The following is a 25,825-nucleotide window of genomic DNA, read 5'->3' as shown; positions in this document are numbered from 1 at the left end:
CCAATTTATTATTTCTCTGAAAATGAAGAGAATAGTATTATATACTGATAATCTGCTTCATTGACTATGCTAAAGCCTTTGACTGTATGGATTACAACAAACTGTGGACAATTCTTTAAGAGACAAGAATACCAGACCACCTTACCTGCCTTCTTAGAAAGCTGTATGCAGGCCAAGAAGCAGCATTTTGAACCGGACATGGAAAAACAGACTGGTTCAAAACTGGAGTATGTCAAGGCTGTATACTGTCACCCTGCTGATTTAACTTCTATGCAGAGCACATCATGCAAAATGCCAGGCTGCATAAATCACAAACTGGAATCAAGATTGCCAGAAGAAACAAAAGAAATGCAGATGATACCATTCTAATGGCAGAAAGCAAAGAGGAACTCAAAAGCCTCTTGATGAAAGTGAAGGAGGAGAGTGAAAAAGCTGACTTAAAACTCAACATTCTAAAAACTAAGATCATAGCCTCTGGTCCCATCACTTCATGGCAAATAGATGGATAAAAAGTGGAAACAGTGGTAGAGTTTATTTTCTCGGGCTCCAGAATCATTGAGGATGGTGACTGCAGCCCAAGAAATTAAAAGATACTTGCTCCTTGGAAGACAAGCTATGATAAACCTAGACAGTATATTAAAAAAGAGAAGTCACTTTGCTAACAAAGGTCCATACGGTCAAAGCTATGGTTTTTCCAGTAGTTGTGTACAGGTGTGAGAGGTGTACCATAAAGAAGGCTGAGCACCAAAGAATTGATGCTTTCGAACGAACTGTGGTGCTGGAAAAGACTCTTGAGAGTCCCTTGGACAGCAAGGAGATCAAACCAGTCAATCCCAAAGGAAATCAACCCTGAATACTCACTGGAAGGACTGATAAAGCTCCAATACTCTGGCTACCTGATGCGAAGGACCAACTCACTGGAAAAGACCCTGATGCTGGGAAAGACTGAAGGCAGGAGAAGTGGGTGACAGAGGATGAGATGGTTGGATGGCATTACTGACGTGCATTTGATCAAAATCTGGGATATAGTGAAGACCAGGGAAGTCTGGAGTGCTGCAGTCCATGGGGTTGCAAAGAATTTGGACACAACATAGCAAATGAACAACTGATAATCATAAAATAAAATTATCACCTAAGTTAATCAAGCTATTTTCCTGAAGAAAAAAAAAAGTCTTTAGTAACATGAGTTCATCTTTAAAAGTATACTCACCCATCGTTCACAATTTCTGTTTTGGATGACAGTTCTGACCACCACCTTTTTATGACTGCTTGAAGCCAGTTTAAACCAACTATGATATATCTGAAATGATATTTTGTTAAAATTCAAGTGTTTTCATCCAAGAAGCTTTTAAAAAAGATGATACTCTACCTGCCTCAAAAAATGCATACACACTGATTAAAAAACACACGGACACACCTTTAAAAATTAATTTTTCACTACTTTCACCAAACTGTATTTTAAGTAACATGTTTACAGATAGTTTTCTAATTGTTTTTTAGTCAGTCTATATTCTTAAAACAGAAACTATGTATGTCTCAGGGAGCTCAAACTACCATTATGTACTTGTAAGGCACAAAATCAAGGATGCTGAAAGAGAAAAATGAATTGAGGTTCAGATTAGCACTTACTCTTCAAATCTGCTTTTAAGTAGTGACTTTACTAGAGGCAACAAATCTACACAGCAGCCAAGTGAGATGTACTGTTTTTCTTCCTGTAAACTAAAATAAATAAATACTAAGTTATAAAAATATGAACAGGTTGTAATCTGTTCTTTAAACTTCCTTTTTTTCTGAAAAATACTCTTCTTACCTGTTGGTGAGCACGGGAAGGCAATCTACCACAACTCCAAGGTCCTCTATCCTGTGGGGACAAAACTGCTTAGAGAGCTGACTTCCTTATTTCCTTTCGTATTACAAACATCACACTGCTTCTGAGAAATTTGCTCACTCAACAAATGATCTGAGTGTCTATGATGAGTCAGGTGTTAGGGATAAAGCAGTGAGCAGAGAGACAGCGCTTGCATTTCAGTGCATGTGTGAGTATGGGAGGAGGGGTGGAGAGGGCAGCAACAGACAACAAACAAAGTACACAAAGCATGCTGATGGCGAGAAGCACTGCGGGAAAAATAAAACGGAAAAGAGGGACAGAGAGAAAAAGTTTATGTATGTAAATAAGGTGGTCAAGGAAGGCCTAACCAAGGTAACATTTGCGGAGACAGACACAGTGAGAAGGAAATGGTTAAAATTTTCACTGAAAGGGTAAAAGTTTTACTGAAAGGAAATTTTTTCAAAGATTGGTTTTTGCATAATGGTATATCTTAGTTTTATAGATACGAATCTTAGAGAAGGTAAAATGTTCGTTCACATTGAACCAATGGTTTTCTGTATTTTGGCTAATTAGACTGTAGATAAATAAATTTGAAACATTGTGAAAAAATTTTAAACACAGGAAGTTTAAAATTTTAACCAGTATAACATAAAAAAGCAGAGATAATACATTGGAAATTACTTTTACTGAACAAAACCATTAAGGGTCACACTTACCTTACCAAATACGCTACAAGTTCACTAATACTTCTCTTTCTCCAGAAAGTTAAAGCTACATTCAATCTCAAATTCCTGCTGAACAAAACCTGTGCCATTGTTTCATGGTCCTGAGAAACCTGAAAGGCAGTAATCTAATTTGTTTAAAAAGCACATCGAAGTATGACAAAAAATCATCTTTTTCAATTATTCTGGTAAACATATTTTAAAATTAGGCAAAGGTGATTCATTTTACTGGCCCACAAAAAGAAATATTTCAGTGAACATAGTAAACAAATGATCTGAAACAATTTCAGTTCAGTTCAGTAGCCCAGTCGTGTCCGACTCTTTGCGACCCCATGAATCACAGCACGCCAGGCCTCCCTGTCCATCACCAACTCCCGGAGTTCAGTCAAACTCACGTCCATCGAGTCAGTGATGCCATCCAGCCATCTCATTCTCTGTCGTCCCCTTATCTTTCCTCCCCCAATCCCTCGGAGCATCAGAGTCTTTTCCAGTGAGTCCACTTGTCGCAAGAGGTGGCCAAAGTATTGGAGCTTCAGCTTTAGCATCAGTCCTTCCAATGAACACCCAGGATTGATCTCATTTAGAATGGACTGGTTGGATCTCCTTGCAGTCCAAGGGACTCTCAAGAGTCTTCTCCAGCACCACAGTTCAAAAGCATCAATTCTTCGGCGATCAGCTTTCTTCACGGTTCAACTCTCACATCCATACATGACCACTGGAAAACCATAGCCTTGACTAGACGGATCTTTGTCGGCAAAGTAATGTCTCTGCTTTTTAATATACTATCTAGGTTGGTCATAACTTTCCTTCCAAGGAGTAAGCGTCTTTTAATTTCATGGCTGTAATCAGCATCCACAGTAATTTTAGGACCTGTTAATTTTTTTATCAATACTTTTTCTTATTTGTTATTATTTCCTTTTAAATCTCAATAATTCATAGAATAAATTATTTTTACTCACCTACAAACCTAGGATTTAATTTATAATGTGAATTAAAGGAAAAGGTAACTATACAGCCTAGTCATTATCAACTAAACAGGATGAATAGGGAATCACAAAAATTCACTTTTATGACAAGATTTAAATTCATTCATTTTTTTCCATATAATTAAGGTAACACATTCCTGGATCATCGAAAAAGCAAGAGAGTTCCAGAAAAACATCTATTTCTGCTTCATTGACTATGCCAAAGCCTTTGACTGTGTGGATCACAATAAACTGTGGAAAATTCTTAAAGGATGGGAATACCAGACCACCTGACCTGCCTCTTGAGAAACCTGTATGCAGGTCAGGAAGCAACAGTCAGAACTGGACATGGAACGACAGACTGGTTCCAAATAGGAAAAGGAGTACATCAAGGCTGCATATTGTCACCCTGCTTCTTTAACTTACATGCAGAGTACATCATGAGAAACGCTGGGCTGGATGAGGCACAAGCTGGAATCAAGACTGCCAGGAGAAATATCAGTAACCTCAGATATGCAGATGACACCATCCTTATGGCAGAAAGTAAAGAAGAACTAAAGAGCCTCTTGATGAAAGTGAAAGAGGAGAGTGAAAAAATTGGCTTAAAGCTCAACATTCAGAAAACTAAGATCATGGCATCTGGTCCCATCACTTCATGGGAAATAGATGGGGAAACAGTGGAAACAGTGTCGGACTTTATTTCTGGAGGCTCCAAAATCACTGCACATGCTGACTGCAGCCATGAAATTAAAAGACGCTTACTCCTTGGAAGGAAAGTTATGACCAACCTAGACAGCATATTAAAAAGCAGAGACATTACTTTGCCAACCAAGGTCCATCTAGTCAAGGCTATGGTTTTCCAGTGGTCATGTATGGATGTGAGAGTTAGACTGTGAAGAAAGCTGATCGCCGAAGAATTGATGATTTTGAACTGTGGTGTTGGAGAAGACTCTTGAGAGTCCCTTAGACTTCAAGGAGATCCAACCAGTCCATCCTAAAGGAGACCAGTCCTGGGTGTTCATTGGAAGGACTGATGCTGAGGCTGAAACTCCAAAACTTTGGCCACCTCATGAGAAGATTTGACTCACTGGAAAAGACTCTGATGCTGGGAGGGATTGGGGACAGGAGGAGAAGGGGACGACAGAGAATGAGATGGCTGGATGGCATCACCGACTCGATGCACATGAATTTGAGTGAATTCCGGGAGTTGGTGATGGACAGGGAGGCCTGGCATGCTGCAATTCATGGGGTCGCAAAGAGTCGGACATGACTAAGCGACTGAACTGAACACATTCCTGTTGCAAAAAGTTCAAGTAGCACAAAACTGTATAAAATAAGTATTTTCTACTTATCCACAAAAATATTTATTTAACTCCTGAGAAGTAATCACTGTTAACAGACTGGTAAGTATCTTTCCAACCACTTTCTAGACAAAGACAAATTAGGCAGGTAAAAAATCAAAATATTCTAATATCTATATTTTTGAAAACTTTGTTTTTTCACTTAAATAATATGAAACATTTTTCAATATCAAAACACAGGTCACTAGAGAAGGAAATGGCAACCCACTTAACTATTCTTGCCTGGAAAATTGCATGGACAGAGTAGCCTAGTGGGCTACAGTCCACGGGGTTGCAAAAGAATCAGACACGACAGTTACTAAACAACAACATCAAAATATATCACAAAACCATAGCAATTGAAACAGTGTGACACTGACAAGAAGACAGACAAATAATAGCATGTTAAAGAAGCTTCAGATACAGACAAATGTATATACAACTAACAATTTATGACAAACACCACATAAACATAATTAAAAATTTTTTTAATAGATCAGATAAATTGAATGTCCATTTGGAAAACAATGAATGTTGACACTACTTCCTGACATAAAAAAACTTAAACTCCAGATGTAGTATGTATCAAAATGTGAAATAAAAACACTTTTTGAAGGAAAAAAAACAATAACACATAAATCAGTCTCATTTTTAAGAAATAAATTACATATTGGCCAGTCTTTATGAACCACAATTTTAGACTGATTCTGGTAATTACCTACTAAAACTGTGCATCAATGAACACCTTATGTATGTAAACATGTACACTTGTACAAAAACTTCCGTAGGATTAATTTTAGAGCTAGAATAGCTAGATCCAATTTTTTTCAATAACAGATTAAGATAAAATTCATATAACAAAAATTTATCCATTTAAAATGCACAATTCAGTAATTTTTAGTACATTTTCAGAGTTGTACAAGCACTACCATAATGAATTTTAGAACCTTCTCATCATTTCCAAAAGAAACCCTGGACTCCATTCTCCCCTCTCTCCAGCTATTCACAACTATTAGTCTATTTTCTGTCTCTATGAAAGTGAAAGTCACTCAGTCATGTCTGACTCCTTGCAACCCCATGGACTATACAATCCATGGAATTCTGGAATAGGTATGCTTTCCCTTCTCCAGGGGATCTTCCTAACCCAGGGATCGAACTCAGGTCTCCCACATTCCAGGTGGATTCTATACCAGCTGAGCCAGCAGGAAGCCCAAGAATAGTGGAGTGGGTAGACTATCCCTTCTCCAGCAGATGTTCCTGACCCAGGAATCAAACCAGAGTCTCCTGCACTGCAGGCAAATTCTTTACCAACTGAGCTGTACCTAATGATTCACATAAACTGAATCATATATGATCTTCTTTAATGTGTGGCTTCTTTCACACAGATATTTTCAAGATTTATAAAGAGTGTAGCATATACTGGGATTTTACTTCTTTTTAATGATCAAATACTATTCTATTATATGGCCTGTGAGATTTTATTTATCCATATTTAGGTGATGAACAATTGGATGGTTTCCACTTGGGGCTATTAAAAAGTGTTATGAGTATCCAATAAGTATCTGTGTGGACTTTTCAATTCTCTTGGGTATATACCTAGGAGTGCAACTGTTGAATGAAAAGGTTGTGTACATTTGAACTCTGACAAAATAATATAGCATCACTTTTAAATTTAGGTTTTCAGAGAAGGGACTAGCCAATCAGGGAAAAAAGCCTGAAACAACAAAAGAACAATTAATAAACCTATTAGTTAAGCACAGGGTTAATGAAGGTTTGTGGAAAATAGTCAAAATGGGAGCTAAGTAAAAGGGGGGCCTTTAAAAATGCCACACTAAAAAAAATGTGGCACTAATACAAATGTACGACTGAAGCTTTTTTTTTTTATAGGCATTTTCACTAAGAATGTTTACTTCCTCAGTTCAATTGAGAATCCAATGCAGGTCCCAATCTAGGCCACATTTCTGGACCATATAGTTACATGTTCCTTTTCTTCAGGGTATGTAGTTTCTTTGGTTTTCTAATGTGTGTGGGTTTCATCATCTCTATAACTACATGAAAGAAGGGGCAGTGTCTGTTTTTCACCCACCAATCTGTTTTTCAGAGCCTCAGAATACACTGCAGAGCAGGGAGTCATCAAATAAATATTTGTGAATGAATTAGTATGAGAGCGATCCTCAATGTTAACACTAAGGTTTAGGTACCACCTGTTTTTCCAGGGATCATGAAAATTCACTACTAAGTCAAATTCTCCTTGAATGCTCTTTTCTCACAGATACGAAAGACACTTACTTCACCTCTCCTAGCATTCAGATCAGTTCAGTTCAGTTCAGTCGCTCAGTCGTGTCTGACTCTTTGCGACCCCATGAGTCACAGCACGCCAGGCCTCCCTGTCCATCACCAACTCCTGGAGTTCACTCAAACTCATGTCCATCCAGTCAGTGATGCCATCCAGCCGTCTCATTCTCTGTCGTCCCCTTCTCCTCCCGCCCCCAATCCCTCCCAGCATCAGAGTCTTTTCTAGTGAGTCAACTCTTCGTATGAGGTGGTCGAAGTACTGGAGCTTCAGCTTTAGCATCAGTCCTTCCAATGAACACCCAGGATCGATCTCCTTTAGAATGGACTGGCTGGATCTCCTTGCAGTCCAAGGGACTCTCAAGAGTCTTCTCTAACACCACAGTTCAAAAACATCAATTCTTCAGCGATCAGCTTTTTCACAGTCCAACTTTCATATCCACACATGACCATGGGAAAAACCATAGCCTTGACTAGACGGACATTGGTTGGCAAAGTAATGTCTCTGCTTTTTATTTTTATTATTATTTTTTTTTAGGTAATTATTTTTTATTGGAGGCAAATTATTTTACAATATTATATTGGTTGGTTTTGCCATACATTGATATGAATTTGCCCCGGGTTTACATAAGTTCCCCCTCCTGAACCCCCCTCCCACCTCCCTCCTCCCTTTATCCTCCCTCTGGATCATCCCCGCATGCCAGCCCCGAGCATCCTATAACATGCATTGACCCTGAACTAGTGATTCGTTTCACATATGAAAACATACGTGTTTCAATGCCATTCTCCCAAATCATCCCACCCTCACCCTCTCCCATAGAGTCCCAAAGACTGTTCTATACATCTGTGTCTCTTTTGCTGTCTCGTATACAGGGTTATCATTTGCATCTTTCTAAATTCCATATATATGTGTTAGTATACTGTATTGGTGTTTTTCGTTCTGGCTTACTTCACTCTGTATAATAGGCTCCAGTTTCATCCACCTCATTAGAACTGATTCAAATGTATTCTTTTTAATGGCTGAATAATACTCCATTGTGTATATGTACCAAAGCTTTCTTATCCATTCGTCTGCAGATGGACATCTAGGTTGCTTCCATGTCCTGGCTATTATAAACAGTGCTGCAATGAACATTGGAGTACACGTGTCTCTTTCAATTCTGGTTTCCTCGGTGTGTATGCCCAGGAGTGCGATTGCTGGATCATATGGCAGTTTTATTTCCAGTTTTTTGAGGAATCTCCACACTGTTCTCCATAGTGGCTGTACTAGTTTGCATTCCCACCAACAGTGTAAGAGGGTTCCTTTCTCTCCACATCCTCTCCAGCATTTATTGCATGTAGACTTTTGGATAGCAGCCATTCTGACTGGTGTGAAATGGTATCTCATTGTGGTTTTGATTTGCATCTCTCTGATGATGAGGGATGTTGAGCATTTTTTCATGTGTTTGTTAGCCATCTTTATGTCTTCTTTGGAGAAATGTCTGTTTAGTTCTTTGGCCCAGTTTTTGATTGGGTCACTTAGTTTTCTGGAATTGAGCTGCAGGAGCTGCTTGTATATTTTGGAGATTAATCCTTTATCAGTTGCTTCATTTGCTATTATTTTCTCCCATTCTGAAGGCTGTCTTTTCACCTTACTTATAGTTTCCTTTGCTGTGCAGAAGCTTTTGATTTTAATTAGGTCCCATTTGTTTATTTTTGCTTTTATTTCCAATATTCTGGGAGATGGGTCATGGAGGATCCTGCTGTGATTTATGTCGGAGAGTGTTTTGCCTACGTTCTCCTCTAGGAGTTTTATAGTTTCTGGTCTTACATTTAGCTCTCTAATCCATTTTGAGTTTATTTTGGTGTATGGTGTTAGGAAGTGTTCTAGTTTCATTCTTTTACAAGTGGCTGACCAGTTTTCCCAGCACCACTTGTTAAAGAGACTGTCTTTTCTCCATTTGATATTCTTGCCTCCTTTGTCAAAGATGAGGTGTCCATAGGTGCGTGGATTTATCTCTGGGCTTTCTATTTTGTTCCATTGATCTATATTTCTGTCTTTATGCCAGTACCATACTGTCTTGATGACTGTGGCTTTGTAGTAGAGCCTGAAGTCCGGCAGGTTAATTCCCCCAGTTCCATTTTTCTTCCTCAAGATTGCTTTGGCTATTCGAGGTTTTTTGTATTTCCATACAAATTGTGAGATCATTTGTTCTAGTTCTGTGAAAAATATCTTTGGTAGCTTGATAGGGATTGCATTGAATGTATAAATTACTTTGGGTAGTATACTCATTTTTACAATATTTATTCTTCCAATCCATGAACATGGTATATTTCTCCATCTATTAGTGTCCTCTTTGATTGCTTTCAGTAGTGTTTTATAGTTTTCTATGTACAAGTCTTTTGTTTCCTTAGGTAGATATATTCCTAAGTATTTAATTCTTTTCGTTGCAACAGTGAATGGAATAGTTTCCTTAATTTCTCTTTCTATTTTCTCATTATTAGTGTATAGGAATGCAAGGGATTTCTGTGTGTTGATTTTATATCCTGCAACGTTACTGTAATCATTGATTAGCTCTAGTAGTTTTCTGGTAGAGTCTCTAGGGTTTTCTGTGTAGAGGATCATGTCATCAGCGAACAGTGAAAGTTTTACTTCTTCTTTTCCAATTTGTATTCCTTTTATGTCTTTTTCTGCTCTGATTGCTGCAGCCAAAACTTCCAGAACTATGTTGAATAGTAGTGGTGAGAGTGGGCACCCTTGTCTTGTTCCTGACTTTAGGGGAAATGCTTTCAGTTTTTCACCATTGAGGATAATGTTTGCTGTGGGTTTGTCATATATAGCTTTTATTATGTTGAGGTATGTCCCTTCTATTCCCACTTTCTGGAGGGTTTTTATCATAAATGGATGTTGAATTTTGTTGAAGGCTTTCTCTGCATCTATTGAGATAATCATATGATTTTTATTTTTCAGTTTGTTAATGTGGTGTATTACGTTGACTGATTTGCGGATATTGAAGAATCCTTGCATTCCTGGGATAAAGCCCACTTGGTCATGATGTATGATCTTCTTAATATGCTGTTGGATTCTGATTGCTAGAATTTTGTTAAGGATTTTTGCATCTATGTTCATCAGTGATATTGGCCTGTAGTTTTCTTTTTTTGTGGGGTCTTTACCAGGTTTTGGGATTAGGGTGATGGTGGCCTCATAGAATGAGTTTGGAAGTTTCCCTTCCGCAGCAATTTTCTGGAAGAGTTTGAGTAGACTAGGTGTTAGCTCTTCTCTAAATTTTTGGTAGAATTCAGCTGTGAAGCCGTCTGGACCTGGGCTTTTGTTTGCTGGGAGATTTTTGATTACAGTTTCAATTTCCGTGCTTGTGATGGGTCTGTTCAGATTTTCTATTTCTTCCTGGTTCAGTTTTGGAAAGTTGTATTTTTCTAGGAATTTGTCCATTTCTTCCAGGTTATTCATTTTATTGCCATATAATTCCTGATAGTATTCTCTAATAATCCTTTGTATTTCTGTGTTGTCAGTTGTGATCTCTCCATTTTCATTTCTAATTTTATTGATTTGGTTCTTCTCCCTTTGTTTCTTGATAAGTCTGGCTAGTGGTTTGTCAATTTTATTTACCTTCTCAAAGAACCAGCTTTTGGCTTTGTTGATTTTTGCTATAGTCTCTTTTGTTTCTTTTGCATTTATCTCTGCCCTAATTTTTACAATTTCTTTCCTTCTACTGACCCTGGGGTTCATTTCTTCCTTTTCTAGTTGCTTTAGATGTAGAGTTAGGTTATTTAGTCGACTTTTTTCTTGTTTCTTGAGGTGTGCCTGTATTGCTATGAACTTCCCCCTTAGCACTGCTTTTACAGTGTCCCAGAGGTTTTGGGTTGTTGTGTTTTCATTTTCATTCATTTCTATGCATATTTTGATTTCTCTTTTGATTTCTTCTATGATTTGTTCGTTGTTCAGCAGCGTGTTGTTCAGCCTCCATATGTTGGCATGTTTAATAGTTTTTCTCCCATAATTGAGATCTAATTTTACTGCATTGTGGTCAGAAAAGATGCATGGAATGATTTCAACTTTTTTGAATTTACCAAGGCTAGATTTATGGCCCAGGATGTGATCTATCCTGGAAAAGGTTCCATGTGCGCTTGAGAAAAAGGTGAAATTCATTGTTTTGGGGTGAAATGTCCTATAGATATCAATTAGGTCTAACTGGTCTATTGTATCATTTAAAGATTGTGTTTCCTTGTTAATTTTCTGTTTAGTTGATCTATCCATAGATGTAAGTGGGGTATTAAAATCTCCCACTATTATTGCATTATTGTTAATTTCCCCTTTCATACTTGTTAGTAATTGTCTTACATATTGCGGTGCTCCTATGTTGGGTGCATAAATATTTATAATTGTTATATCTTCATCTTGGATTGATCCTTGGATCATTATGTAGTTTCCTTCTTTGTCTCTTTTCACAGCCTTTGTTTTAAAGTCTATTTTATCTGATATGAGTATTGCTACTCCTGCTTTCTTTTGGTCTCTATTTGCATGGAATCTTTTTCCAGCCCTTCACTTTCAGTCTGTATGTGTCCCTCGTTTTGAGGTGGGTCTCTTGCAGACAACATATATGGGGGTCTTGTTTTTGTATCCATTCAGCCAGCCTTTGTCTTTTGGTTGGGGCATTCAACCCATTTACGTTTAAGGTAATTAATGATAAGTACGATCCCGTAGCCATTTTCTTTATTGCTTTGGGTTTGAGTTTATACACCCTTTCTGTGTTTCCTGTCTAGAAAAGATCCTTTAGCATTTGTTGGAGAGCTGGTTTGGTAATGCTGAATTCTCTCAGCTTTTGCTTGTCTGTAAAGCTTTTGATTTCTCCTTCATATTTGAATGAAATCCTTGCTGGGTACAGTAGTCTGGGCTGTAGGTTATTTTCTTTCATCACTTTAAGTATGTCTTGCCATTCCCTCCTGGCCTGAAGAGTTTCTGTTGAAAGATCAGCTGTTATCCTTATGGGAATCCCCTTGTGTGTTATTTGCTCTTTTTCCCTTGCTGCTTTTAATATTTGTTCTTTGTGTTTGATCTTTGTAAATTCGATTAATATGTGTCTTGGAGTATTTTGCCTTGGGTTTATCCTGTTGGGGACTCTCTGGGTTTCTTGGACTTGGGTGATTATTTCTTTCCCTGTTTTAGGGAAGTTTTCAACTATTATCTCCTCAAGTATTCTTTCATGGTCTTTCTTTTTGTCTTCTTCTTCTGGGACTCCTATGATTCGAATGTTGGAGCGTTTAACATTGTCCCAGAGGTCTCTAATATTGTTCTCATTTCTTTTAATTTGTTTTTCTTTTTTCCTCTCTGTTTCATTTATTTCTACAATTCTATCTTCTAGCTCGCTTATCCTGTCTTCTGCCTCTGTTATTCTACTGTTTGTTCCCTCCAGAGTATTCATTGTATATTGACTCTTTTTTATTTCCTCTAAGTCCTTATTAAACCTTTCTTCCATCTTCTCAATCCTTTTCTCCAGGTTATTTTGTCTCTGCTTTTTAATATGCTATCTCGGTTGGTCATAACTTTCCTTCCAAGGAGTAAGCGTCTTTTAATTTCATGGCTGCAGTCAGCATGTGCAGTGATTTTGGAGCCTCCAGAAATAAAGTCCGACACTGTTTCCACTGTTTCCCCATCTATTTCCCATGAAGTGATGGGACCAGATGCCATGATCTTTGTTTTCTGAATGCTGAGCTTCAAGCCAACCTATAATAACTATAATGTTATGTATCCATTAATTGGGCTTCCTTGGTGGCTCAGTCAGTAATATCTTTGTATGGTGAGAGATGATAACTAGACTTATTGTGGTAATCATTTCAACATATACAGCAATATCAAACCACTACACTGTATACCGGGAACTAACATAGTGCTTTATGTCTATTATATATAAAAAGAAATGCATAAACACATAAATTCCCATTTTTGAAAGAGATGGGAATACCAGACGACCTGCCTTATCTATTGAGAAATCTGTATGCAGGTCAGGAAGCAAGTTAGAACAGCAGACTGGTTCCAAATAGGAAAAGGAGTATGTCAAGGTTGTATATTGTCACCCTGCTTCTTTAACTTATATGCAGAGTACATCATGAGAAACGCTGGGCTGGATGAGGCACAAGCTGGAATCAAGATTGCCAGGAGAAATATCAATAACCTCAGATATGAAGATAACACCACCCTTACGGCAGAAAGTGAAGAGGATCTAAAAAGCCTCTTGATGAAAGTGAAAGAGGAGAGTGAAAAAGTTGGCTTGAAGCTCAACATTCAGAAAACGAAGATTATGGCATCCGGTCCCATCACTTCATGGCAAACAGATGGGGAAACAGTAGAAACAGTGTCAGACTGTATTTTTGGGCTCCAAAATCACTGCAGATGGTGCCCACAGCCATGAAATTAAAAGACGCTTACTCCTTGGAAGGAAGGTTATGACAAACGTAGACAACCTATTAAAAAGCAGAGACATTACTTTGCAAACAAATGTCCGTCTAGTCAAGGCTATGGTTTTTCCAGTGGTCACGTATGGATGTGAGAGTTGGACTGTGAAGAAAGCTTAGTGCCAAAGAATTGATGCTTTTGAACTGTGGTGTTGGAGAAGACTCTTGAGAGTCCCTTGGACTGCAGGGAGATCCAACCAGTTCATTCTAAAGGAGATCAGTCCTGGGTGTTCATTGGAAGGACCGATGTTGAAGCTGAAACTCCAATACTTTGGCCACCTGATGCAAAGAGCTGACTCATTTGAAAAGACCCTGATGCTGGGAAAGATAGAGGGCAGGAGAAGAAGGGGACAACAGAGGATGAGATGGTTGGATGGCATCACCAACTCAATGGACGTGAGTTTTGGTGGACTCTACGAGTTGGTGATAGACAAGGAGGCCTGGAGTGCTGCGGTCCATGGGGTCGCAAAGAGTCGGACACGAATGTGCAACTGAACCGAACTCATAAACAAATAAACTCACAGAAAAAGATAGGATTTCTGATTACCAGAGGCATGCATGAGTGGTTAAGGGGGAACTGCATGAAGATAGTCAAAGGTACATTTCTAGCTGTAAGCACTAGCAATGTAATGTATAATTTGGTAAATACAATGAACACCACTGCGTGTTACATATAAAAGCTGTTATGAGAGCAAATCCTAAGAGTTCTCATCACAAGGAAAAGAATTCTTTTTCTATTTCTAAAATTTTGTTATCTATACATGATGAACGTTTGCTAAACTTAATGTGGTGATCATTTCATGACATACTTAACTCAAATAATTAAGTGTATACCAAAGGCTGTATGTCAATTATATCTCAGTAAAACTGGAAGGGAAAACTGTACAAATGTTATCTAATTACATGGAAAAATATTAAAATTTATTAAACATAAAAACCAAGTTATCGAACAATATGTATAATATGAAAAGACACATCAAAAATTTAACATTGCTATCTATAGATGTTGAGTTTATGGATAATTGTTTCCTTTAGGTTTATTTTCCATAACATATACAATAAACGTAATATGTATTTTAAACTTACGTGTTTATAAATTTTTCATCAAACCATTCTTTCAAATGACTTTTTAAAAATTTGTTTTCCTGAGTTATAATTTACCTACCATAAAACTCACATATTGAAAGTAATTCAAAGATTTTAAATAAATTTATGTATGGAGTTGTGCAACCATCACCACAGTCCAGTTTTAGAACATTTCTATTACCGAAAACAATTCCCATAAGCCTGTTCAAACAACTAACTTTGCCTGAGCCAGAAGAGCAGCAAAACTAAGCAGGTTTGCCTAAACTGAGTTTCCAATGGCAATTTTGACAGCCCAGCAAAATGTGCCTGGATAACTGGCTCCGTGGTCACTTTTTTATGCAAGATTTCTGATCTTTTCCCTTTCTTTAAATCTCCACTGGCTAACTTGCCATTCTGGAAATTTATACCAGCTTGTCAATCATTTCATTCCATCTGAGACATCCCTAACTTAGAAAAATGGAATAAACAAGATTCAAATTTGGTTAATCTAGAAAACTGTCGCAGGGAGTTAAAATCTCTCAAATAGTCTCAATTCAATAAACAGTGAATTATTTTACTAGTAGACTATAGGAAGGAAAAAGCCAATAATTTTTTTTTAAAAGTTAAGTTTATATAAATGACTTACCTCAGAAAAAAAGCCACTATATTTTGATGATGGGCTTTCTGTCTGTGAAGAACCAGAATCACTGGAGTTAATCAAATATGTTCGACTATCATGCCGTAATTTTTCAGGGAGGTGGCCTGCACAAGCCAGTTCATTTTCTTTATTTGCCATGACACAGCCCCCACTTTTAGGGGACTGCTTTTTTCTGTAACAAGGATTTTGAATAGGATGATGAACTTTCTTTCTTCTGTAGATCACCTTGCGTAGTTTATCTGGGCTTTTCACAGCTTGTCCAACTGTTCTGTAAAAAGAATTGATTTTCTTAAATGATAAAGAACCATATGAAAAGCTTTAAAAGTTTTTTAAAGAGACAGACTTAGTAGGCCATATTCTGTGATCACTATCTACTAAAAATTAGAAGCAGAATCATTTTAAAAAATGTTAAGTCTTAGATTGAAGAGAAAAATAAAAGGGAAATTACAAACTATCCGGAAAGTAATGAAAAGGATGATACTTTGTACCAAAAGAAAAGGAAGCATCATAATAACTAGATGCTTTTAAAATGAAATGTTACAAGGCATTCACGAAGTACGAAAATTAAAACAATTTCTATTCACTTAATCTTTTTCTAACAAGGTGACACAATAATTATGTAAGTCTGAATCATGCAAGTCTGAATATATACTTTAATATAAAAGAGAACACTTATTTTGATTAAGCCAAAATATATTTAATTTGTTTGAATAAGATAAAACAATAGAGAGCACATCTCATGGTTTAGTAGAGTGGCTCTCAAACGTTTTGGCCTCAGGATGCTTTGCACTCAAATTACTGAGGTTTCAAAAAATTTTGGGGGGAGCAATATCTACTGATATTGGATGAATCAGAAATTAAAACAGAAAGTTTGTTAATTAAAAATGATAAACTCATTACATATTATATAGAATATTTTTAAAAATCCTTTATTTTCTAAAATAAAAAATATAGTGAGAAGAATGGCACTGTTCTGCATTTGTGCAAAATCTCTAATATCTGGTTTAACAGAAAACAGGTGTATCTGTTTCTGTATTCAATATCTTATATCAAGTAGCCTCTGAAAAACTCTACTGTACACTTGGAACAGAGTGAAAATGAAGGTTAACAACGTCTTAGTATTTTTCCCCAGAGGAGGAAATGGCAACCCACTCTAGTACTCTTGCCTGGAGAATCCCATGGACAGAGGAGCCTGGCAAGCAATAATCCATAGGGCCACAAAGAGTCATAGGGACATGACTGAAGCGACTTAACACACATGCATTGTTATGAAGACAGTTTTGACACCATAAACTCCTTGAAAGGGCTTTAGGGACCTCCAGGTTCCCAGATCATACTTTGAGAACCAGTGTTTTAATGGAAAATGCCTTTGGTGTTCAGCAGACCTGCAAGTAAATGCCGTTTTCACCACCTTCTGGGTGTATAACCCTAAAGAAAGCCAAAAAAATATTTTTTTTTCCACTCATCACCTGTTTGGGGTAATGGTACCTATCTGTCTTATACTGATATGTTAAGCACAGTGTTTGGCACAAAGGAGTTGCCTGACAATAAATTATCATACTAATACACAGTAATTTTTTCTCCTATTTTCACTCTTATCCAGCTTTGAGTATTTGCTTTTCCCCACAAATTTCACATTAGTTCTTACCTAGTTATGTAAGCAGCCAACTGTTTTGGAGATTTCTTAACCTGAAAAACACAAGTAGACAGTTGCAGCACATTTAAGTTATTTAACCAAGCTATGTAAACTCTGTGATTGCTGTCAACAAGTCTGAAATTCAAGTTAAACTTTTCAGATAAAGCTATTTACTATACTGATGCTGTACTTTCAATTATTAGTTACGACAACACTGTATGTATTTTTGACAATGCAACATATCTGTTTGACTAGTTTCTATGCTACTAGTCATATATTAGATATGCAGAGTGCTAAATAAATGGGTTGAATTTTAATATGGTTTTAAGAAATTGTATCAGTGCTAACAGGCCTTGCAATGGTGAACAAAAAGCACTTCTGTGATTCCTCTAAAATTAAACTAAAATATTTAAACTGTATCATATCAAAACAATAGAGTGGCCAAAAAGTTTTTAGATTTTGGAATATAAACAGATTTCAATTTTTTATTAATTCTACCTAATTTTGGCAGATTAAGCAAAACTATCACCCTCCCATTTACTCAGAACTACCCACAGACTTAACTGTTTAAACTGTATCAAACTGAATGGCTGTGTTTCCCTGAAATTCCTATGTTCAAACCCTAAACCACCCCCTCCCCAGAGTGATGGTATTAAGAGGGAGGGCTTCCAGGAGGTGATTAGATCATGAGGGTAAAACCCCATGAACAGGATTAATGTCCTTATAGAGTAGAGAATTCTCTCTCCTTCTACCATGTGAGGAGGGGTAGATGGCAGCTATCTATGAATCAGGAAGTAGATACTTATTGGATACCAACTCTGCTATGGCCATGATCTTGGACTTCTCAGCCCCTGAAACTGTGAGAAATACATTTCTGTTGTTTATGAGCCATCCAATCTCTGGTATAATGCTGTGGCTATCTAAACAGACTGAGATACTGTCTTAATCCTAGAAACCATGGACTTACCTCCTTCATGTTCTTATTAGTGAAATTAGAGATCCTTTTTCTAGGAAGATCAATGGAATGATCCTCAGTATTATTACAAAAGTTGCGTTTTTTAACATTGTGGGTTTCAGATGCCATAATCTCTTAAATACCTAGACAAAAAATAAAAATAATAAACGGAAAATACAAAAAGCAAATAAGCCTAACCTATTCCTTAGCACACATAAAAATACAACAGCTCTATGCTGCTTAAAAAAGGCTTACAAGTACAGCAAAGGACATAAAGGCATACCTCAATTTATTGCACTTCACAGACTTTTTTTTTTTTTAATTCAAAGTCTGTGGGAACCTTGCATCAAGGAAGTCCATTGGCACCATTTGTCCAACAGCATTTTGTTAACTTCGTGTCTGTGTCACATTTTGGTAATTCTCACAATATTTCATACCTCTCCATTAGTATATTTGTTACAATGTTTTGTGATTATGGCTCTTTGATGCTACTACTATAGTTGTTTTTGAGCAACAAGATGTGTCCACATAAGGTGATAAACTTAATTGATAAATGTGTGTGTTCTGACTGCTCCACTGACTGGCAAGTCCCATCTCTCTCCCTATTCCCTAAGGCACAACAATATTGAAATCAGGTTAATGAACAACCTTACCATGGCCTCTTAAGTGTTCAAGTAAAAGGAAGAGTCACAAGTCTCTCCCCTTAAATCAAAAGCTAGAAATGATAAACCATAGTAAGAAAGGCATGTCGAAAAGTAAGAAGACTAAAAGCCAGGCCATGTGTACCAGTCAGTTAAGTTGTGAATACAAAAGAAAAGTTCTTGAAGGAAATTAAAAGTGTCATTCCAGTGAACAGATGAATGGTAAAGTGAAAAAGCCTCATTGCTGATATAAAAAGGTTTTAGTGATCTGGATAGAAGTTCTAACTAGCCACAAAATTCCTTTAGGCCAAAACCTATTCCAGAGCAGGGCCCTAACTCTTTTTAACTCTTAAATGCTGAGAGGTTAAAAAAAAATCCAGAAGAAAAGTTTGAAGCTAGCAGAGGTTAATTCATGAGGTTTAAGGGTAAAAGCCATCTCTCTGACACAGAAGTGCAAGGCGAAGCATTAAGTGCTGCTGTAGAATTGCGGCAAGTTATCCAGAAGGATCTACCTAATTAATGAAGGTGGCTATACTAAATGACAGATTTTTCTATGGAGATGAAACAGCTTTCTGTTGGAAGACGATGCCATCTAGGACTTTCATAGCTAGGAGAGAAGTCAAAGCTTATCTTCAAAATTTCAAAGGACAGTTTGGCTGTCTTGTTAGGGGCTAACATGTTCGATGACTTTAAGCTGAAGACAATGTTCATTTACCATTCCCCAAATCCTAGGACCCTTAAGAACTACGCTAAATCAACTCTACCTATGCTCTCTAAGGGGAACAAAAAAGCCTGGATGAAAGCACATCTGTTTACAACATGGTTTACTGAAGTTTATAAGCCCACCGTTGAGACTCACTGCTCAGAAAAAAAAAAAGACTTCTTTCAAAATATTACTGCTCATCCACAATGCACCTGGTCACCCAAGAGCTCTGATGGAGATGTACAAAGAGATTCATGTTATCTTCATGCCTGCTAACACATCCATTCTGCAATCGTCCATGGATCATGAAGCAATTGTGACTTTCAAGTATAATTACTTAAAAAAATATATTTTGGAAGGCTACACAGCAGAGTAAACTGAAAACCTGGAACAGATTCACCATTCTAGACACCATTACAAAATATTTTTGATTTATGGGAAGTCAAAATATCAACAATAACATGATTTTGGAAGAGTTGATTCCAACCCTAATGGACAACTTTGAGGGGTTCAAGACTTCAGTAGAGCAAGTAACTATAGATGTGGTGGAAATAGCAAAAGAACTGGAATTAGAAGTGGAGCTGGACGATGTGACTGAACTGCTACAATTTCAAGATAAAACTAACAGATGAGGGGCTGTTTTTTCTGGACGAGCAAAGAAAGCAGGTCCTTGAGATGGAATCAACTCTTGGTGAAGACGCTGTAAAAAAAGGTTGAAATGACACAAAATAATTTAGAATATTGCACAAACTTAGTTGATAAAGCAGTGGCAGGATTTGAGAGGACTGACACCAATTTTGAAAGAAGTTCAGCTGTGGGTAAAGTGCTATGAAACAGCACTGCATGCTAGAGAAAATGTCTGTGAAGGGAAGAGTTAATCAGTGTGGTATATATCACTGCTGTCTTATTTAGGAAATTGCCACAGCCACTCCAACCTTCAGGATCCCCCTCCCTGATCAGTTAGTAGCCATCAACGTTGAGACAAGAACTTCCACCAGCTAAGAGATTATGACTTGTCGAAGGCTCCAATGATGGTTAGCATTTTTTTTTAGCATTAAAGTATTTTTATTTTATTTTTTTGACCAAATTACACAGCTTGCAAAATCTTATGTTCCCCATCTGGGTATGGAACCCGTGCCCCATGCAGTGGAAGCACAAAGTCCTAATCACTGGACCACTGGGGAATTACCAGCAATAAAGAATTTTCAAGTTAAGGCATGTACATTTTTTTGACATAATGTTATTGTACACTTAATGGACTACATGTAGTACAATGTAAACATAACTTTCATATGCATTAGAAAACCAAAAAGTTTGTGTGACTTGCTATATTAAGGTGGTCTGAAACCAAATCTGCAGTATCTCTGAGGTCTGAATGTAGTTCTAAGTTAAACATTTTTTTAAAGCCTTAAACACAGAAGGAAGCACAAGGCAGGGCATTCCAGAAAATTAAAATTCTGTTCTCATTCTTAAATTGCAAACGGTTACAATAATATGGCATGTACTTTTGACAACACAACATGTCAATCTTCCAATTTTCCTTATCACAAGCCGTGTATTAAATTTAAAGTTTATGAAATCAGGTCTAATAGTAGTGGTATCTCGACTGTCAAACACATTCAAGCCTAAATTCCTGGAATCAAATCACTGGGTCATATACAACCATACGCAGTCAGGGGATCCAAAATTGGATTATATATATCTGAGTTGTTTTATATCTAATCTTTAATTTTTTCTTTCATTCATGTAACTAGCTCTCCAGAGTTTTCTTCTACTTTTGAAAAAAATAACCTGCACCTTGTTACTCCTCCAATTATATTCAAAGGGTGGGAAAAAGATGCTGTGACTTCATTTATTGTAGGGGCTTTCCAGTTAATGCTAGTGGTGAAACAGCACTGCAGGAAACGCAAGAGATACAGGTTTGATCCCTGGGTTGGGAAGATCCCCTGAAGTCCGAAATGGCAACCCACTCCAGAATTCATGAATGGAAAATTCAATGGATGGAGGAGCCTGGTGGGCTAGGCCACGGGGCCGCAAAGATTTGGACACGACTGAGTTGTCTTTATTTCCATTTATGTAACAGAGGAAATTAGTAATTGTCCCATTTGCACTCAAGTTTCACACAGCAAATTTATTTCAGGTCATGGCCTGAAACCCAAGTTTCTTCCTCATCTTTTATACATTTACTGAGTATATGCCAGGCCAAATGGAGACCTTGTTCTACAGAATTATTTAGGAAGCTTTTTGAAAATACATCTTTCTGGGCCTAATTTCATGAAAACTACTATTTATTTAATGGCCACACTGCATAGCTGGGGGGATCTTAGATCCCCAACCAGGAATAGAACTTGGGCCTTCAGCAGTGAAGTCATGGAGTCGTAACCACTGGGCCACCACGGAGTTCCCCTGAACCCTAATTTCAGCCTATAACTCAGCAGGTATCAGGAAAAAAGCCCAAAGCAAGTATACATTTAGGAAGCCCACAGGTATTTCCAATGCACATTCTTAGTTAAAAAAAACTGACCTAGTTGAACTGAATTTTCCAAAAATATGTACAAAGACATGAAATTCTACAATCAATTTCAAGGTATTCTAAAATTTCTTGCTGCTAATTCATGACAGCCCACCCACTTGTGCCCTCAAGTTCAGGAACCTCTAGTATGAGACTTTTATAAAAGCAAATAAATGACTGCAGTATGACAATAAGCACATTGACAGAGGGGCACCCATGCAAGCCAGCAAGGCTCCACTGAGGAGAGTCTTCCAGGGCAAATAGGACACAGAAAATAGCACGTGCAGAACTGAAAGGCATGAGCAACATGATTTGTTTGGCAATCTCTTAAGTAGATGCATGTGACTAGAGCTTAGGCTGGAGGTGAGCTGCAGCGGAGTGATAAGTGAACCTGGAGAGACAGGCAGAAACAAGACAGTAAAGGGTCTTGGCCACAGAGTTTTTTTCTTTTTTTGTAAGGGGACTTTTAAAGATGATGGACTGAACACATGCAATTACATTTACTTTTCCCTGAAATCCTATTACAATGACAGTAAGGAAGATTTAAAGGCATAACTGCCAAAAGGACAAAGAACAGAAGATGAGGTGATGGCAACATTTTGGAAACGCAAAGCTTTAGGGATAAGAAACTTAGCAGATCTGAGAAAGTCAAATCCTAAAGCATCAGTGAGGAAAGATGAAAAGCAGAATTTTCCAAAGGTTTAGAAACTGGCAATACTGAGGGCCTTAAGAAGAGGGATAAAGGTGCACTTGGAAACAAGTACAATGAATGAATATCCATTTAAGACACAGAGCCCTAGATCTCCTTCCACATTCCAGTAAAAGTCTGGAGCTTTACCATATGGAAAACCTAAAACAGTCTTTGCGATAGGAAACATCAGGCACAAATGAGGGTGAGAGGAACATATTCTAAACAGGGGGATCAAGTGAAAGTTTATATATTAAATGTTAAGACCTCTAACTTTCTACTACTTGCCTCAGAGGCTTGCAGCCAGGCTTAAATACTCCAGAGAAGAGTATAGAAGATGTTTCTTTGGGAACTCCAGTTAGTCCCAGAGGAAAACACACACAAACACACCCCTAAAAATACTGACATCAGTGATGGTCAAAGTCCCCAGAGAACTGTTTTATATCTTGATTATGATGGTAATTAGGATAAATTTCTGCTGCATGTAAAATATCTCAATAAACCCAACTTTCAAAAAAATCCTCACGAGATAAGAAGAAACTGCATCCATGAAACACAAATGAGACAAAAACAAACTGACAAAGACTCCTGGAAATTAAAAATAGGATGTAGTAATTGAGTTGGCAGAAAAACTCAACTGAAGTTGGAAAAGAAGTTGAGGGCATCTCCTAGAACTTAGGGTAAAAAGATTAAAAAGTATATATATACAAAAAACCCAGATTAGCTTATAGGCAGCAACATCCAAATAAACAGAATTTCAGAAAGAATACAGAAAAAAACCAAAAGAGGAAATAAAAGAAATAACTGAAAACTGTTCACGGTTGAAGAATATGAATTCTCAAATTGAAAGGGCACACTAACAGTCAGCACTGTTGATGAAAACAGACCTACAAGGCACATCACTGTCACATTTCAGAGCAACAGAAAAGCCAGAGAAGCCATGAAAACATGCAATGAACAAATTAACACCCCCTACCAAACCAAAGCAAGCCACATACAAATGCTAAAGGCATAGAACAATACCTTCAAAATTCTTACGAAACTTAAATTTTTATATCCTGCCTAAACATCACCTGAGTGCAAATGCAGAAAAAAAAACATCTTCAGAAACTCAAAGTTCCAAAAATGAATTCTTCCTGTACCAATCTGAGAAGTCATAGGAAAAAATTAGAAATACAAGAAATGGAAAGCCAGCAGGGGAAAATGACAAGAACCATTCTCATGACGGTTATGAAGAAAGATCCCATGATGAAGGCTGTGCACCAGAAGTGCACAACAACTGCATCAGGTTAGCAGACTGAAGGGAGACGTCTTCACATAAATGAAATTGATTTATAGCACCTGGGGCTCATTAGAGAAGAGACGAGAGAACTGAGGGAGAGTCACAGGCAGCGGCACATATATCAAGTACCAAAAAAAAAGAACTGTCAACCCAGAATTTCCTGTGTGGGAGAAATATCCTTCAGGAGTGAAGGAGAAACCAAGACATTATCAGATAAAAGGAAATTAAAGAAGGAATCTTAGAACAACAAGGAGATAAAATGAAAATGATATGTTACATTATGTTTGATGGTTGAAACAAAAATTATAACACTATTTGATGTAGTTCAAAATACATGTAGTGGAATGTTTTAAGACAATTATGTGGTTGCAGGGAAAGACAAAGAGACATAAAGGGAGGTAAAGATTCCGCACTTCACTCAAGCAGACTATGATAAAATACAGATGTGTAACATAATACCTAGAACTATTTGCTAGAAGCTACTGCTACTGCTATATCAAGAATTACACGAAAAAATAATATAGATCAATCAAGATGTAATGTTTAAAATGTGTTCAAATAATTCATAGGCAAGAAAAAGAGAAACAGAAGATATTTGAAATGGGAAATATAATTAGTACTTTTCATTTCAAGATCTCAAAACTGTTTACCAGTCTTTCTTAATCAGGTACAATATTCTGGTCAACAACATAGGAGCTTCTAATGTTAGACAAACTGTCTTCCCTCTGCACTCGGAAATAAGTTTCAGCTAAACTACAGATAAAAACATAAGAGTCAGAGGATGGGGTCAGGTTTAAAGTCAGTCAGGTTTAAACACACAAGTGATAAGCTGGAGTAATAAATATACAGATAACTAAGGGGAAAAGCGGAAAAGGCAATGGCAAGCCATTCCAGTATTCTTGCCTAGAAAATCCCATGGATGGAGGAGCCTGGTAGGCTGCAGTCCATGGGGTCGCTAAGGGTCGGACACGACTGGGTGACTTCACTTTCACACACTGGAGAAAGAAATGGCAACCCACTCCAGTGTTCTTGCCTGGAGAATCCCAGGGATGGGGAGACTGGTGGGCTTCCATCTATGGGGTCACACAGAGTCGGACACGACTAAAGTGACTTAGCAGCAGCAGCAAGGGGAAAAGGGGAGGAGTGGGATGAATGGGGAGATTGGGATTGACAAACATACACTACTGATCAGTTCAGTTCAGTTCAGTCGCTCAGTCATGTCTGACTCTGCGACCCCATGAATCACAGCATGCCAGGCCTCCCTGTCCATTACCAACTCCCGGAGTTCACTCAAACTCATGTCCATCGAGTCAGTGATGCCATCCAGCCATCTCATTCTCTGTCGTCCCCTTCTCCTCCAGCCCCCAATCCTTCCCAGCATCAGAGTTGTTTCCAATGAGTCAACTCGTCGCATGAGGTGGCCCAAGTATTGGAGTTTCAGCTTTAGCATCAGTCCTTCCAATGAACACCCAGGATTGATCTCCTTTAGAATGGACTGGTTGGATCTCAGGAGTGGGTTGCCATTTCCTTCTCCAGTTACTTCATGGCAAATAGAGTAGAAAAGGTGGAAGTAGTGACAGCTTTCCAGACTTTCAAGAGTCTTCTCCAGCACCACAGTTCAAAAGCATCATTTCTTCAGCGACCAGCTTTCTTCATAATCCAACTCTCACATCCATACATGACCACTGGAAAAACCATAGCCTTGACTAGATGGACCTTGGTTGGCAAAGTAATGTCTCTGCTTTTTAATATGCTATCTAGGTTGGTCATAACTTTCCTTCCAACTCAGTATAAATTAGATTAACTAATGAGAACCTACTGTGTAGCACAGGGAACTCAATTCAATGTTCGGTGGTGACCTGAATGGGAAGGAAACCCAAAAGACAGGGAATATACATATGTGTGTACATACAGTTCATCCACTTTGTTGCACAGAGAAAACCAACACAACACTGTAAAGCAATGATACTCCAATAAAAATTAAATTAAAAAAACAAACACACAAGAAGTCACAATGAGATACTGAATCACAACCACTTGTATGGCTATAACAAAAATGACAACCAATAGCAAATGTTGAGAGGGATA

General features: G+C 37.7%; 1 protein-coding gene across 1 annotated transcript in view; it reads right to left on the bottom strand.

Annotated features, from left to right (window-relative positions):
• Positions 1 to 25,825, bottom strand: part of KATNBL1 (katanin regulatory subunit B1 like 1) — a 61,099-nt gene that overhangs the window by 5,753 nt on the left and 29,521 nt on the right. Inside the window, exons 2-8 of the mRNA XM_055435469.2 lie at positions 17,924 to 18,054; positions 16,969 to 17,009; positions 15,309 to 15,588; positions 2,545 to 2,663; positions 1,811 to 1,861; positions 1,630 to 1,719; positions 1,211 to 1,300 (exon numbers count right to left, since the gene is read on the bottom strand). Coding sequence (XP_055291444.1) covers positions 1,211 to 1,300; positions 1,630 to 1,719; positions 1,811 to 1,861; positions 2,545 to 2,663; positions 15,309 to 15,588; positions 16,969 to 17,009; positions 17,924 to 18,040 — 788 coding nt within the window. The 5' untranslated portion in view covers positions 18,041 to 18,054. The remainder of the gene's footprint in view (positions 1 to 1,210; positions 1,301 to 1,629; positions 1,720 to 1,810; positions 1,862 to 2,544; positions 2,664 to 15,308; positions 15,589 to 16,968; positions 17,010 to 17,923; positions 18,055 to 25,825) is intronic.

Source organism: Moschus berezovskii, chromosome 9 (assembly GCF_049115385.1).
Source record: "Moschus berezovskii isolate FMDL1 chromosome 9, NW_MosBer_1.0, whole genome shotgun sequence".
In the NCBI taxonomy this organism is placed as follows: domain Eukaryota; kingdom Metazoa; phylum Chordata; class Mammalia; order Artiodactyla; family Moschidae; genus Moschus; species Moschus berezovskii.
This window is presented reverse-complemented; position numbering and strand designations above follow the sequence as displayed.